General features: G+C 41.5%; 1 protein-coding gene across 4 annotated transcripts; it reads left to right on the forward strand.

The window, feature by feature from the left end:
* The first annotated feature begins 135 nt into the window (after positions 1-135).
* On the forward strand, positions 136-16,264 carry rars1 (arginyl-tRNA synthetase 1). Of its 4 annotated transcripts, none has more exons than XM_027000113.3 (15): positions 136-277; positions 973-1,104; positions 4,668-4,856; positions 5,225-5,333; positions 5,478-5,578; positions 5,715-5,836; positions 6,262-6,382; positions 6,778-6,907; positions 10,398-10,502; positions 10,979-11,157; positions 11,723-11,832; positions 12,006-12,111; positions 13,284-13,456; positions 14,168-14,415; positions 15,812-16,264. In XM_027000113.3, exons 1-15 carry the CDS (start codon positions 233-235, stop codon positions 15,919-15,921), a joined length of 1,980 nt encoding a protein of 659 aa, XP_026855914.3. In that variant the 5' UTR covers positions 136-232; the 3' UTR covers positions 15,922-16,264. The 4 variants fall into 4 exon arrangements, with proteins under 4 accessions (XP_026855914.3, XP_081574953.1, XP_026855915.3 ...); XM_081718827.1 differs by lacking the exon at positions 136-277 and adding an exon at positions 477-636 and having other exon boundaries at positions 4,643-4,856; XM_027000114.3 differs by lacking the exon at positions 136-277 and adding an exon at positions 477-636.
* The last annotated feature ends 138 nt before the right edge of the window (positions 16,265-16,402 follow it).

The following is a 16,402-nucleotide window of genomic DNA, read 5'->3' on the forward strand; positions in this document are numbered from 1 at the left end:
TTTTGTTGATATTTATTGATCTTTTATGTCAATTATTATGAAAAAATGTAATTGTACATTTTCATTAAAGTTTTACAATCCTAAAGCAAATCCGAGCCCTAGATTTAACGCTAGCTCTTCCCACGTGACCGGAAATAAAAACAGCCGGTTGAAATAAGGGGCAACTCGTACTCTCCAGTGAAGTGCACGAGTTTTAGACGTTTGTTGTTGATTTAAACTACTTTATACGAATATGTGTGACCCGGTGACAGAGTATACGGCTCGACTCCAACAACAGGTCAGCTTTACATGAGGTTAGAGGGTTAAAAACGTCAGACACATAGGACCAGCTCTATATTAAATCAGCGTGCGTTGGCCCTGTTCCCATGCTTAGTTTAGCTAACTAGTTAGCTGTTGACGTTAGGGGTTGAAACCCATGCGATGCGTAGCAGATCCTGCCAGCTTTGCACTTCACTTCTGTTAGAGAGCTGAGTCACAGTTAACGGTGATTGGTGTATCTTTCAAAAACACACACACAGCGGAAGTCACATCGGAGTCGACGGTTAGATTAAATGTTTTGGCTGTAGAAGCTAAAACGCACGATTAGCTGTCAGAAATACCAGATGCTTCGAGCCGTCTTTCAGCAAATTATTTGTGGTAACGATTCAGACTCAGAAACTTTGTTTTGCCTTGTTATGCGTAGCTTTGAGCTGTTTGCCCAGTGACGCATTTCTGCATTTATAGTTTACTTTTGTTTTACTTTCGTTTCTTAAGAAGATAGAAAACGGAATGTATCCATTATTAATATTAATATAATCAGATTTCCACGGGAAGAGGGGAGGTTGTCTTTTTGTGGCATGTAGAAATTTTATTAGATAATATAAAATGTATCACTTGGTTTCAATTTTAGATACTCTGGCATAAAAAAATTGTCTTCCTTGACGTTCATCTCGCCAAATGCATAAAATTAAATGCTTCCCCACCTCATTACAGGAAAGTGAGATTAAGTCCCTCTCATCTGAGATAGAAACACTGAAAAACCCGCAAGACTTATTTTCAGAAGGTTTGGATGAACTAAGGGAAGAGAACGCCAGGCTAAAATACCGTCTCAATATCCTAAAGAAGGTACGTGCTTTATGAATTAATTGCCACGTCTTTTGTTGTCATCTGACCTATATGCGAAGTAAATGCATATTTATATTTAATATAAATGCATTTTATTTTGCCTATTATTTTTTGCTTATTACATAAATAAGATAAAGATAATGTTAATGTTGAAAGGAGTGGCCTTTTCTTATTTGAGTCATTTACATAGTACACTTTTTAGTTTAAGAAGAAATGTCTCACAATGAATAATTTTAAAGTTCAATAGGAATATTTGGTGTCATCTTAAATGTCGCCTGATGCAATCACACAGCGCGATTTCAAGTACATAGCTTTAAAAAAAAAAGTTAAGTTATAAAAGTAATCTCGGCACTTCCGTTTTAATTTATGCGGTCTGAGTATTCTAAAATCATAGACTAATTAATTAAGTTGATTAGTTTAACGACGCAGAAGATACTTATTCTCAGCTTCCGAATTCATTGGTTACTTGTTCACAGCTTTCTATTCGGCTGCTAAATATAAGCGTACGATTAGCTGTCAAAAATACCAGATGCCTGGCTTTAACCGTCTTTCAGCAAATTATTTCTGGTAACGATATAGACTAAGAAACTTTGTTTTGCCTTGTTATACGTAGCTTTGAGCTTTATTTTCAGCCCAGTGACGCATGTCTGAATTTACCGTTTCGTTTTGGTTTCATTTCAAGAAGATCGGGTCCTACAAGTTTTCAAGTTTACCTTCATTGTGTACTGAATGCGTTTTCACACTTGTCCAAAATAACGGAGTCCGCAACTTCGGACTGGTCTCGTTTGGGGGGGGGGGGGCCTCATTATCACTGGTTTACTTTCCACACAAGAACTCAACAGTGGCTCGATTGTGCAATTTCATACGTCACTTTTCTCCACGTAGAAACTTCATCCGTTTCTGCTTCTCATTATTTTTTGCTTGGATACACACACCCGGGCGCTTTTGGAATGCATGGAATTTCACCGTGCAGGAGCACCTGCCAACAAGGAGCCATTCTCATATGAGAAGATTTTTGTTGTATTGTATATTTTAAAAAAATCTTTGGTTGTTGTTGTTGTTGTTTAACTGTAAAATATACTGTATAGTACTGTGCAAAAAAACAAAGAACAAAACTGAGAAAAAATCAGAGAAAAAATGGATTTAAAAAGTTTGGATAGTAAGCCTTTATTTACTTGAAAAAGGAAGTAACATGATAAGTCTAAGTGGTCACATAACAAGATGAACCAATCATGCAGCCCCACACACAGCACTGGGAGTGGATAGCTTCCACATTGGCTGCGGACCGCACTAGAGCTATGTGGTATCCCGCACTGTCTGCCAGTTCACAAAGCCCAGTTAAAGGAGGCCTGCAAGGCCTCATGGGTCCCATCAGAGTTGATTTTTTGGGATCACTGCCACATACATGGAAGTGAACACATTGTCTTTGTTGATTTTCTTTTTCAAAGTGGATAAGTGTTGTGAGGGAGGCCACAGCTCAGGTTGCGTCCAGCATGTTTATATGTGAAGTTTTCGATGACATGGTGCCCCCAAGTACCTCATCTCCAACTGAGGCTCTCCTTTTGTTAGTGAGCTCTTTGAAAATGTGCTGTCCACTCTCGTGCCTGAACACAGGCTTACGACGGCACATCATCCCCAGACAAATGCAACTGAGCAGATTAATCACACACTGAAGACACTGATTCACCCTTATGTGCTAGATAAACAAGTATATTCCCCAGATCTGCTTCGGTTTGCGGACCACTCCACATGCAAGTACACAGCTCAGCCTGTAGATAATGCTCTATGGTAGGGAGATGGAAAGTCTGCTTGATCTCATTATGCAGGCTACTTTTGAAGGAACTGAGGAGCCAGAGGTACCGTACCCTGAGAGCATGAAGTCTTCCCTTAAAGAAGTGTAAGATCATGCTGGAGCAGCGTTGGAAGCAAGCTTGAAAAAGCATAAACATGGCCTGTAATATGGCCTGAACTGGCGACCAGTATTATATCAGCTGGAAGACCTTGTTAGGATCAAGACTCACCCCAGATCCAAACTTGCAGCTCTTCCATGGGACACACCTGCCACTAGCAGGCATACTCAGCCACAAGTAGTGCACCCAGATTCCAGGAGTACAGATGACTGTTTTGTGCCTGGCCACAGTGGTTCAGAACAGGACTCTCCTGAGGTCATGTGTGCTGAGTTACCATCTTTTTGACTTATTCTGTGACCATGCTCTGCTCTCCTCTCATCTTTAACCTCTCGATTTATCTTCTCCTCTCCACCCTCTTGCCTCTCCTCTGGTCCTATAGTCTAATCTCCTTTCCCGTCATATCTTTTCCTCTCACCTGCTCTCCAGTCATCTCTTCTCTCCTTTTTGTTCCTCCTCTCTCCTCTTCTCTGTTCTCCAATCATCTCTTCTCTCCGTTACTCATCTCTCCTCTCTAGGTCTCTCCTCTTCTGTGCTCTCCATGTTTCTTCCTCTCCTTTCTCCTTTCCTCTCATTTTTTTTTAGTTATGTATTTGATTGTTTTAATTACCCCTCCCTCCATACAATGGGGGACTACTTTATTAGTCTTAATGGGTGTGTTTTTTGTTGTTGTGTTTTGTATTTAATTGTGGCTTTTTATGGTTTATGTTTATTTTTAATTTATTATTATTACTATTATTATTACTTGGTCATTATGTGGTCTTAATCATCAATATTTGCTCCTTTTCTCACTCACCTCCATATCTCCATACCTGCTCTCCCTGTTCTCATATTATCCTCATACTCTCCCGCTCTCTTTACTCTGATTGCAACCAGAGTGAACATGAAAGAAATAGAAATAGTATCAGTAAACAACTAGTATTTCTTTCCATGATGTTCAGGAATGGATTATTGACAATTTCTTATCTGACTGGTAATTATTTTGTCAGGACTCAACTCTTGCACGACTCTTTGCTATACTTGTATCATCTCATTAGTACTCATTTTTAAACCGACTGATTTCCCCCCTGAGGTTGCGAAAAAATACTGCAGAATATCATTGCCACCCTTCCTTTTGCTCATGACTTACAATGAAAGAAAGCCAACAAATTGCTGACTAATAAAATCTTCTTTCATGCTTTCAAACACTAATAATGCCATTTATCATAAGTAAAGCTACACAGGATGAATATACAACAAATTAAAGCTGCTACTCTACATGTTCACATGTTCACCTTCTCATGTTTTCCAGCATAATTGCCTCCATAGATAACTTTAATTTTTGTTGCAGGTGCAGCTTGCAACCAAAAAAACCCAACCTGATCACATTAAACAGCATTATTTATCAGTTTGTGACAGAAACTTGGGATACGTGTATATCTATGTTTATAGTGCAATTGTGGCAGATAGGAAATAACTGTTTTAAGAAATCCAGTCATTTGATTAAAAAGATTAAACAGACATGAAACTATAATGAAGTCTTTTAAAAATGTTTTTAGGGCAGGAAAGAGGCAAAAATGTGCAAAGAAGCACCACTGCAATGTGGAAACATTTATAGACTTATTGGACTACTCGTTCATGTGTCTGTTTAGAACAATTCCCCTTGCTGCCTTCCAGAGTCTTCAAGAGGAGACGACCTACAACAGCAAGAGCATGATCAACATCAATCAGCGACTCCAGGACATCTTTGGCGGCGCCATCGTTGTTGCCTGCTCTGACCTGGAGAACCCTCCGCTTGCAGTCACTCCTAGCCAGCAGGCCAAGTTTGGGGATTACCAGTGCAACAGCGCCATGGCAATTTCTCAGGTCTGTCTCTCACCCATGTCACAGAGATGTGATGGAATCTTAAAGGGATACTTCACCAAACTGTTGTATCTTAGCACATCCCTTTAAGTAGATTGTGACTTGTATGGCAAAAAAACTGCTAATGTATGTATGCTTAAATTTTCTGCAATTTGGGCACATTAACCTTAAAGTTATATTTGTTGTAATATGGGCTGAAAAAGCCATACTCTGAGATTCCCCTAGGGTGTTTTGTTTTGTGATTCAGTGCTTTATGAATTACTCCCCCACTGTCATCCACTATAATGCTGTAAGGTTTTGTCAAGTTATGTGTCATTCCAAAAAGAAAGCTATTAGTGTAGCAAGTTACATGTTTCTCTTTCTTTTTCCAGATGCTGAAGTCGAAGGCACAGAAGGTTAACCCCAGGGAGATAGCTGAAAGGATAGTCCAAAACATTCCTGACAATGAGTTAATTGAAAGAACAGAAATTGCTGGACCAGGTTTGTTTACAAAACATCTGATTACTGGAAAGTGTGAACTTGTTTGTGTTAGTCCTCTCAGAAATAGAAGAACAGATGACTCTGCAGATGAAATTTAAAACATTATATACAATTAGAGCATAATTATTAATTGTTTTTTTCTAGGATTTATTAATATTCATCTTAAGAAGACATTTGTGTCCAAGCTTCTCACAAACTTGCTTCTGAATGGTGTTCAACCTCCAACTTTGGACAAGAAAAAGAAGGTTTGGGAGGTTTTCCTCCTAACAGAAAAAACAAATCCAGTTATTTGGCAAACAGTTACTGATGAAGCAGCAGAATAAGATCATCTTCTTTCATTCTTTTTACTTGCATGCATTGTTTTGTTTTGTTTATTTTTAGGTGGTTGTGGACTTCTCCTCTCCAAACATTGCAAAGGAAATGCATGTGGGTCACTTGCGGTCTACCATCATTGGGGACAGTATGTGTCGCCTCTTTGAGTTCTTAGGCCATGATGTCTTAAGGTCAGTGGATGGTGACATGGTATAGTCCTAATTACTGCTTACTTAATGAATTTGTTAGCCCTGAATTTGTGTACAGAGATGCACAGGTCTATCTCACTATTTATCTCCTGCCTTGAGAAATGCTTTATTTTGTACTATGTGAGAGAATCTGTTAAATGTGCAATTAATTCCTATTTCCTTACCTGAAAGAAAAAATAATCTGTTTCTACACCAGACATCATTAAAATTGCCATTACCCTTCATTTAGAGTCATATATAGCACCCTTCGCTTTTGTCTTAAAGTTTCTAGGCACAAAATTATAAGGCAAGTTAGTGATGTTCATGATTATGAGTGATGGGAAATAATTATAGTAAGGCTTCAGCTGAAAAGCATGAACCCTTCTTTCTAAATTAAGGGGTTTTGGCCAATTTTCAATTCCCTCTAGGCTGAATCATGTGGGAGACTGGGGGACACAGTTTGGAATGCTCATCGCTCACTTGCAGGATATGTTCCCAAATTATCTGAGTGTTTCCCCACCAATTGGAGATCTCCAGGCTTTTTACAAAGTAAGTTCAGCTGCTCTTATGGCTGCTTTAATCAAGACCAGCTCAGAAATCATACCTGCACTCATACTCATCTGTTCTAGTTTAATTGATCCACAACTTAGATATTTGTGAATTTATGAGCACAACATGGAAATTGGCATGCCTATGCATTTGGAATTAGCAGACTAGTACTGGTAAGTATTTCTTGAACGTCAGGAAGTTTACAGTGTAAGTGACTGAAAATTTAACAAGCACTTTTTTAAAGCACTGTGTTTAAATGAAGCCATCAGTACTTTTAGCCTGATGCATTCTAACCTTGTTAGCTGGGCCAAACCAGTAAATATTTATAATTTATATATCTTTTATGCCAATATGCTTTAAAAATGAACTGCTCTCTCATTACTCTTCGCTCTCAGGAGTCTAAGAAGCGCTTTGATGAAGATGAAGAGTTTAAGAAGAGGGCCTATCAGTGTGTGGTCAGACTGCAGAGCAAAGATCCAGACTTCATTAAGGCCTGGAATCTCATCTGTGACGTGTCCAGGCAGGGTATGTGTGGGCCCTATCTTACAAAATGGATTTTATACCAGCCTCACCATCTCAAATACGTTTTAATGCTAAGAGGCTCCGAATTCAGTATGATTCAGATATAACCTTCACTAGGGGTCAGAGTTGCATTGCAGCTGAGGTGCTTAAAATCACTGTTCTCTGTTCTGATTCAGTGCCTGAGCAATGTGTAGCAAAATGGTTGACATAACACTCAGAGACACCTAATAGCTCCATGGTGAGATTTATGGTCTAACTCAAACACTGTGTTACGATGACATCACTGTCTCCTAGGATATTGAAAGAAGCTGCATTTACTCATCCATAGCAGAAATGTAATCAGTCAGCAATTTGCTCTGTAGTTAGAACAATTCACACAGAAGGCGTACACAGCAGGTTTTTCTCTTTAAAGAAGAGTCAGGGGAAACAGATTACCAGCTTTCATGTTTATTTTACACAAAGCTTCTGTGCATTAGAGCTGAAAATAATTACATGGAGGTATGAAGAATTGCTGCCCAGAAGCCCCGTGAACTCAAGGCTGTAGGGTTCTAATTTTACTCTAGGCAACAGTAAAAGCTTATTTGTCAGGGTTGTCTGTATGTTTTCCTGGATGAATGCGAGCTTCTCCATATGGTTTAGTGGAAACACATTCACAGTGGCTCCTGATGACCCCATGTTCATTCCTTAATTCTGTCTAGGGTATTTAGCCTTTCTTGTAGCCTGAGGAGCTTCATAGCATTTTGAAACACCATTGCCTGAGGGAAAGTACTTTACTGGAAAAAAAAACAAAAACAAAAAACAGTAGATAGTGTCTAACTCCTTGCTGCATAGGTTGAGGTGTGACCTATTTTACTACACATATTACTATAAATTATATATTTTAAGTTCTCATGCTGACTTCACACTTTGAAATGTTTGCAATATATGTTGTTATTCTCTGTAAAATTTATTGCAGTGTATTATTTATATAAAGGGAAAGTGCTATGCAGTTCGGAATGAAAATATTAAAATAAAACAACTAAAATTAGCATCAGGGTGACAGTAATAAAGCAATTAAAATATGAAAATGGTATGTTTTCAAAAGCATACCATTTGGAGCAGTTCTAAATGTAATTAGCCATGAAATGTGTGAGGTTACTGCTGCAATTAGGCCTTAAAATTAATACCAATACATAAATACTTTCTTCTGAGGTAAAGTGGTGATGAGCCCACACCACAGTAATGCGGTTTGAAGTCTTTCTCCACAAATAAACTATAGTCCCTCGTCATGTATCATGCAGTGGTTATAGGACTCAAGAAGCAGTTTTTAAATAGATTGTCACCATTATCACGGACTGATAACATATTTGCTGGAACAATTTTCCCCCAGCAGTCAAATTCATATTTTCTGTATCCCACCAATGGGTTTTAAAAGAGCACTTATTCCAAATGTCAAGATATTTATAGTTTGAAAGGTATTTACAGACTGATCAATAATTACACCATTCAAAGTGTTTACAAGTTACTATTGTAATTTATATTCCTGTGAGCTTTCCATAGCCAATGTTTCAGAGGATGAATAAGAGTACATAACATAATACTTGTATGTAATACTTGTATAATAATGTATGTATCTGCAGAAATTAATCTTCAGTCTCATTAATGTAGAACATCAACAATATTTCCTGGAGAAGCCCATTAACTATTTTAAAGAAACTGGCATTTTTTTTCCTACAGCAGCACAATAGTTTATTGTAGTTGGCACGTTTGCCTCTCAGAGCTAGGTTCATGTTGCTGTCTGGGTGAAACTTTCATGTTCTCCCTGTGTCTACGTGCGTTTCCTCCACTGTTTGTGTGTGTGTGTGTGTGTGTGTGTGAGCCAGCAAGCAAGCAAGCAAGCGAGTGAATGAATAACCCGCATGCCATTATGGACGGTGATCTGTCCTTGGTGTTATCTCCTCCCTGTGCCTGATGCAGTCCCATAGGGGTGCTGTGATTTCTAGTTGAGAGTACGCTGTGCACAACAAGCTGCTGTTTCTGCCCGGTATGTTGACTGGATGTAAATGTTGTGTGTGTGTGTGTGTATTGTAAAGTGTCTTTGGGATCTGAGAAAGGCACTATATAAGTGTGACTTTATTAATTCATGCACTTACTAATAGTGGAGCCCTATAAAGAGATGTTGAATTTAGTTGTTCCTGAGGATAATCTTCAGATGCCGCCCTAGACCTTTGCTCTATACTGAATCCAATGCCCCAGGAAATTACTACCAACAAAGTAGTTTGGGTCTGAGTCACTTAAATTAGGGTGCATGGGTGTGTGTAAAATGTTGTCATCCTCTGTAGTGCAGGAGTTTCTACTGTAGGAGTAACTGACACAAGCCTCAAACACCCCCCTCCCAACAAAAAGAAAGGTTATACAGGCTACACCTTATATTTTCTCACATCTCTTTGACTACAGGGTGCTCAAAACACAAAATAAACAACACTACAGTGAGAAAGGCACAGGCAGTGAACACATTCTTTAAAAGGATACAGGGATGTAGTAATGAATAGTCTCTGAACATTAACAGAAGACTCTCGTGTGAAGCTGAGCAAAAAGTTTGCTGCAAACCATAGAACTGAAATGATCCATTCACATCTGACTGCCATTATCAGGAAAACACACTGAACCAATGGAAAAATATATAAGAGCGAAAAGAAAAAAAGTGACGGATGGGCAACACCTTTCCAGTCAGTTTATTTCATTGTACAATGCATAATAACCGATACAGAATAATTATATAAATTAACTTAGATAAATTCATTATTACTAAGGGATCTCAAAACCAGCTAAATAGACCCTCAAACCTTCAGAATGTGGAGCGACCCACTTAAAACTGAACACACTCTATCCAGTTTCTTAAATTGTTAGCTTCCTCTTTATTTCCATGTTACTTTAAGTTTCTGGACTGAGACATTTTCTGGCTAATCGCTCTCCCACAGCTCTCTGCAATCGCTGCTATATGTAGTGGAGACCTTTGCAAAAGTGAATCTGTTCCAACCAGCTCCGCAGTTTTAGCTTATGAACTCTGAAGGGCATGTGTGCCCTGAGGTCCTGCTGTCTGTCTCGCCTTCCGTGCCTGACGCATCTGCTGGAGCGTTCCTCACTCCGGCTTCAGACGTTATGTGACAAAGTGGAGGCTGGGAACCTTGGCACCCGTAACACCTTAATCATCCTCCTTCCCACACACACTCAAAACAGAGACTTATCTAATAAAGGTAAATTAGTGTGTGCGTGTGCACTGTCTCCACCCTGCTGAATGCCTCAAATCCGGCTTTGGTCAGCACTAGAGGCGCTTGCCTAGTTTGATTTCCCTGAGGTGTGGCTACTGTAATTAAATGCTCCTCTTTTTCTGTTTGTTTTTCTCACCCTTCCATTTTTCTTCTTTCTCTTCACTCACTTTCACTCTCATTCTCATGTTCTGTCTCTCCCCCTCTCTCTCTCCGACTTCGTCTGCCTATCGCCACTGTACCAGAGTTCCAGAAGGTCTACGACTGCCTGGACATTCACTTGCTGGAGCGTGGCGAATCCTTTTACCAGGACTTGATGACTGAGGTGGTGAAGGAGTTTGAGGAGAGAGGTGGGCCTGCCGTGCTGCCGGACAAGACAGTCCGCTTCCCTCTTTCCATTGAATCCTGTTCATTAAAATTAAACCAGACCCAAGTCAGCGCTTGTCACATATAGGTTGAGAGAGCGCATCAGGACCTAAATAAGTGCTGACAACCTTAATGTCAACCAGTATTTGTGTTAAAAGGTTCCCTACCCCGAGTCTGTTTTCATAATGAACAGGACTGAAGTGTGAAAAACCAAGCAGGACCATAATGTTTGTTAAAGGATGAAAGAACACTTGATGCCAACTGAAATAATTGTAATTCCTGTATGTGTAGGGTATGGTGTTGCATATAAGAGACACAATATGATTTGACAGTTGCGTAGAATATTGAGATGCTGTGAAGATACAGTCTGTCCATTAGGGGACACTGTTGTATCAACATGCTCATTTGCACAAAAGTGCCAACTTCTCTCGCGCTCTCTCTCACTCTCTCTCTCTTCCAGGGCTGATGCAGCTGGATGAGGGTAGGAAGGTGGTGTTCCCTCCAGGCCAGTCCATCCCCCTGACAGTGGTGAAGTCGGACGGCGGCTACACTTACGACACATCAGACTTGGCGGCCCTGCGTCAACGCATCTTCGATGAGAAGTCTGACTTCATCATCTACGTGACAGACAGTGGTCAGGTGCAAATGTGTGTGCATATGTGACTGCGCTGTGCTGCTCCTTCTACGGAAGGTTAGGGCATGGCATCGAATGTCCAGCCATGCCCAAGCGCTCACTCCTCTGCAGCAAAACGGGTGTGTGTGTGTGTGTGTGTGTGTGTTTTTCAACTCACCGCATCAAATATTAATACAGTCTGGGCCAGCTCTCTGGTATGCACTTTCTCACTGCATCTAGTTCATACATTAGTATCATTGCTTTGCAGCACAGGCTGTGTGTCTATCTGGACAGAACGATGGGTTCTCCAGCTGCTGTGACCAATGTGCACAAGCGTCGTATTAAGAGGCATATAGGCATATAGGTGCAAAGTACTTATGTCGAACAGAAAATACAGAGCCAGTGGAGAATTTTCTTGCCTGTGCATCACAGAGGGGTACAGGTCTGAGAGTCATCAAAAAGTGACCCAAGAAGCAGTTTAAAACTGCTGTTCAGGGTATCGTAATGCTAATTACTAGACAGGACCCAAGGATGCAGCTTATTTCATCAGTTTGAGGATGTTGAAGTGCATGTGTGTTCATTCCATGATAGGCAGTACACTTTCAAGTGGTCTTTGCTGCAGCTCAGATGATTGGCTGGTATGATCCAAAGGTCATACGTGTGGAACACGCAGGATTCGGAGTGGTGCTAGGGGAGGACAAGTAAGTGAATGTGCTGCTATTGGAACACCCTGATAATGTTCACTACAGCAAAATGCGTTCGATCTAACGATTTTCTGTGTGAAGTTTATTGCTCTGTGGCATATGGCATTTAGACAAATATCTCTAATACACTCGTGCTGAAATCTCCGTGCTTCTCTCTCTCTCTCCCGCAGGAAGAAGTTTAAAACCCGCTCGGGAGACACAGTCAGGCTGATGGACCTGCTCAACGAGGGCTTGAAGAGATCCATGGACAAACTGATAGAGAAGGGGAGGGATAAGGTGTGGACCTCGGGCCAGAAGAAACAGATCATACACACAACATTATGTACACATTTATTATGACCGGCCCCAGATTCCACCCCACTTCTCTGCTGATTCCGTTCACACAAGATTGAGGCATGGCCAATACCAAACCACAAAAAAATTGTGATCAGTAGCCTACTCTACATAGCTCCCATGAGACTTTAGCAATTAGCCTTTGCCTCACCTGCCCATGATGAAAGATTCTCCAAGAGCCCTGCAGCCATCACAGTGAAGCTGGTCTAATGAAGTGCTGATTTAGAGCTACATAAAAAAAATGCAGCTCTTCGAAGAATTGTGGTCTCTTCTTTGAGGCCTCTCACTTAGCCTGTCTTTTAGACAAGTCCATAGTATAATATGCTTTACTTTTTCCTCTTAACACATTGAGTGCCTGTGAGCTTTTGGGGGTTTAGTGTTTTTGGTGTTTCTAGTAATTGTGGAACAGCATGGTAAGGCAAAAGCATTTTCTGCTTGCTAATATATTTTCTAATGCCTCCCCTCCCGCACTTGTCAATGATATTGAAGGTTCCACTTGCTGGGTGAAGCTATGCGTGGAGAGCTAGCAGCATGTAATCGCACCTCATTCCCCGGGGCATAATCAGTTAGAAGCCCAGCAGTGGCAGGAACCAGTTCAGACCTGTTCTGAGATTCTGATTTTGCTACGACACAGACCGTTTAGCCAACCTTTCCCTGACGTCGCTCTGACGAGCCTGGTCCACGTCCCAAAACCGGCACCTGCTAAGGCGCTTGGGTCAGGCCGACTCTGCCGAGAAAGTCCTCCGCCTTACGCCCCCACCTGCCCAACAGAGCAACACCCCTCAGCAGACGCTGTAGTTAGCTCTATATGCTTGCACAAAGACTGATGGCTCGTGAAATGAATGGTTTCAGGCCAGTGTGTCAGTTGCAGTTTTTGCCTAATTAGGGGGAAAACTTTCTTCTTACCACATTGAGTACTTTACCATATTGAGTACAGCTAGCATGTCTTTTACTACTGAGGATTCAAATTATTATTTTGAACAACTAAAACTACAAGCGCATACGCTTGTGCCCAGCTGCTCCAATAAACAGGTGACAGGACAACCTGGGCGATTTTGTGGGGTTTACCCATTGAAATAAGTATGTGTGTGTGTGTGTGTTTGCTCGCTTTCCAGGTTTTGACACCAGAGGAGCTCACCCAAGCCCAGCGCGCCGTCGCCTTTGGCTGCATCAAGTACGCCGACCTGTCGCACAACCGCATCAATGACTATGTGTTCTCCTTCGACAAGATGCTGGATGACAGGGGCAACACGGCCGCCTACCTCCTCTACGCCTTTACTCGCATCAGGTGAGCGCCCCAACCCCCCCACTGGGGATCGATGTGCCACAGGCAGGGGGTTTGTGGTGGGAGCCTGGCATGGATCTATTCCCTCGTCAGTGGGAAAGGAGCAGTCGCGCCAGGGCTGCTTGATGGACCCCGTCCAATCAATAGCTCTCTCAGTGGACTGAATTTGTGCACACACACCAGTGTCTCGTGTGTGTGTGTGTGTGTGTTATTGTGGTCTGATCCATATCATGTGTGTCTGCCTTCACCATCTCTGTCAGGCTGGTGGAGTCATGGCAGGGGTTCTCTCACTTTCCGTGTTGTAGCTGTATGGCTACTCCGTTCCTGGGTCCTCGGGTTCCTGCTGTTCTGAAATCAGCTTCAGAATTGCAGTACCACTCCAATCCCTGCGCCAGTGTGTTCAGTCTTTCCTCTGGCTTACCATGTGCCTAATCCACTGCAGTCATGACGCTCTTGCAGAAGCTCAGTCCTCTACAGCCAGAAATGCAAACAGGGCTGTCAGTAAATGAATGTGGTTGAGCACCAGCTAGCAGAAACTCATGCCTGTTATGTTTATCTGACCTGCTGTCATCCATTTGCTTTCAGCAGATTTCTTGTTAATTTTTATATTTTTTGCCCAATCACTCCTTTTAAGCACCTAGTTCTAGCACGTAGCCATTAATAGCTTTGCATGCCGCCATGAATGTTACGGCGCTGCTGCTCCCGGCCCTGCAGGTCCATAGCCCGGCTGGCCAACCTGGATGAGGCGGCCCTGCGCAAGGCGGCCGAGACATGCGAGATCGCGCTGGACCACGAGAAGGAGTGGAAGCTGGGCAAGTGCCTGCTGCGCTTCCCCGAGGTCTTGCAGAAGATCCAGGACGACCTCCTGCTGCACACGCTCTGCGACTACCTGTACGAGCTGGCCACCACCTTCACCGAGTTCTATGACAACTGCTACTGCGTGGAGAAAGACCGTAAGACAGGTGAGGGGCATGGCCGGTGAGGCAGAGGGCTACAGCTGCCCAGAAGGCTGGCCTGGTTTGACCTAAAGGGAAGCTGGGCTTGCATGACACTTGGATTTCAGGTGGTGTTTTGTACTATTCAGGTTTTACTATGCAGGCCTGGACTGGACCTGTTTAGTCGTTCTTAGAATGAGGTTGCTGGTTCTTGCAGACTAGACCAGAATAGAAAAGATTATACTGTGAGAGGTAATAGTCATGCTTGATATCATTCTGGGTTGCCATGGGCCCCACTACATAATGGTGTTACTGAATGTGACAATGACCTCAGCAGACAGAGATGTTTTTTCCTCCATTGTTTGAATGGGCAACATGGTTTTTAATTTGAAGAATGAGGCTGAGATTGTGGTCCACTTTTACATTTTGCTACCAGTTGACTGTCAGACTTAGTTCAGTGGGGCTTTTTTTCTTCTCCTTTTTTTTTGCCCCAATTACATTTTCTCGTTAAGAGCTGGATACACAGACACTGATGAAGCTAGCTCTTCTTGAATTAAATCGCTGTTTTAATATACGCTAATGAAAACTGAGTTTTACTGAAGAGATTAGTAGAACTCCTGGGCCGTGACTAGTCATGATTGAAAAAGTTGCTCTCCGAGCATGGTGATTTAGATCTTCTTTGTGAACTTTGTGAAGATGTGATCTAGTGTCTGACAGGGGATAGGGGCATATCAGATTTGAAGCAAACTTCTCAGTGAATAACGATGAAGGATGTAGAATGTTTTAGCATCTGCTGCTGGAACCTCTCTCTATTCTGTCACCATTTCCCTCACTTTTCATTTGCTCTTTATGGCCAAGATTCATATACTGGTCTAGTACCACAATATTTGCACTCTCAACATTTGAATTCAATCAGTTAAAAAGTATAGATGAAATTATTTACTGTGGTATTGTTCAGTAGGTGTCATTTAAACGCTAGCCTGCAAGACCTATATATTGACAACAGCCTTTACAACCAAAAGGCTCGTAGAAGGGTTGTAAAAAGTGAATCCTTTTTACTGTTATAATTTATTTATATATTATATTAGTTTATAAGGCTTCATAAACCAGCATTTCAAAATATTACATTTATTAGTTCAAAAGTACTTGAGAGGGCAATTTGTAAATACTTATGGAAACAGTTTAATCTCTAAATGTATCATCATTATTCTCCATTTTTAATAACCTCTGAACATTACTGGTATTTGACTTGTGGGACAAATGAAGCAGGGAGACTGCAACCCATAATGTTGCCCTCCATTGATTTAGAGAGGTGTCCACAGCTTGTCCGTAGCTCAAGCAGAGAAAGTCAGAGATTTAATGTAAAGGAGAGCCACTAGCCTTCAATGAAAAGAGTCTTCATGCCTTCCCTTGTTCTTCCCAGGGGAGGTGGTTAAAGTCAACATGTGGAGGATGCTTCTGTGCGAGGCCACAGCCGCCATAATGGCCAAGGGCTTTGACATACTGGGCCTCACACCCGTGCAGAGGATGTGACCTGATCAGTGCCTGCTCCTCACACCCTTCTTGCCAACTGCTAATGTCCTGTTAAGAGTTTATAGTAAACCCAATAAAACCCAAACGAGTGCTTGTAAAACCTCAATTTTGCTCTTGCTCATCTTCCTTCATATTAATGTCAGAATACCCAATCACACAGAAGGATGGACGGGATCCTGTTTACCATTATGTAATACGATGGAAAATGTCATTCTTTTTCTTGTCTTACCAAAACTTTTTACCTTTTCAGCTTCATGTTGGTTTTTGATGACATTTTCAACAAACATGCTGACTAAAATGAATTCTTCAAGCTTGTTTATGCAATAAACATTTATTGTTAACATGTTTTGGATTTGTTGTTTTTTTTTCCCCTCCAAAGCAAGGAGTTCAGTCTCTGTATTTCAGGCCTTTTAATCATTTTAGATAAAGTCATACTTCAGCATATATAAAGTTTCTCCTTACTTTCACTTCAAGATTAAGT

Source organism: Electrophorus electricus, chromosome 8 (genome assembly GCF_041902795.1).
Source record: "Electrophorus electricus isolate QZ-2024a chromosome 8, ASM4190279v1, whole genome shotgun sequence".
Lineage (NCBI taxonomy): Eukaryota > Metazoa > Chordata > Actinopteri > Gymnotiformes > Gymnotidae > Electrophorus > Electrophorus electricus.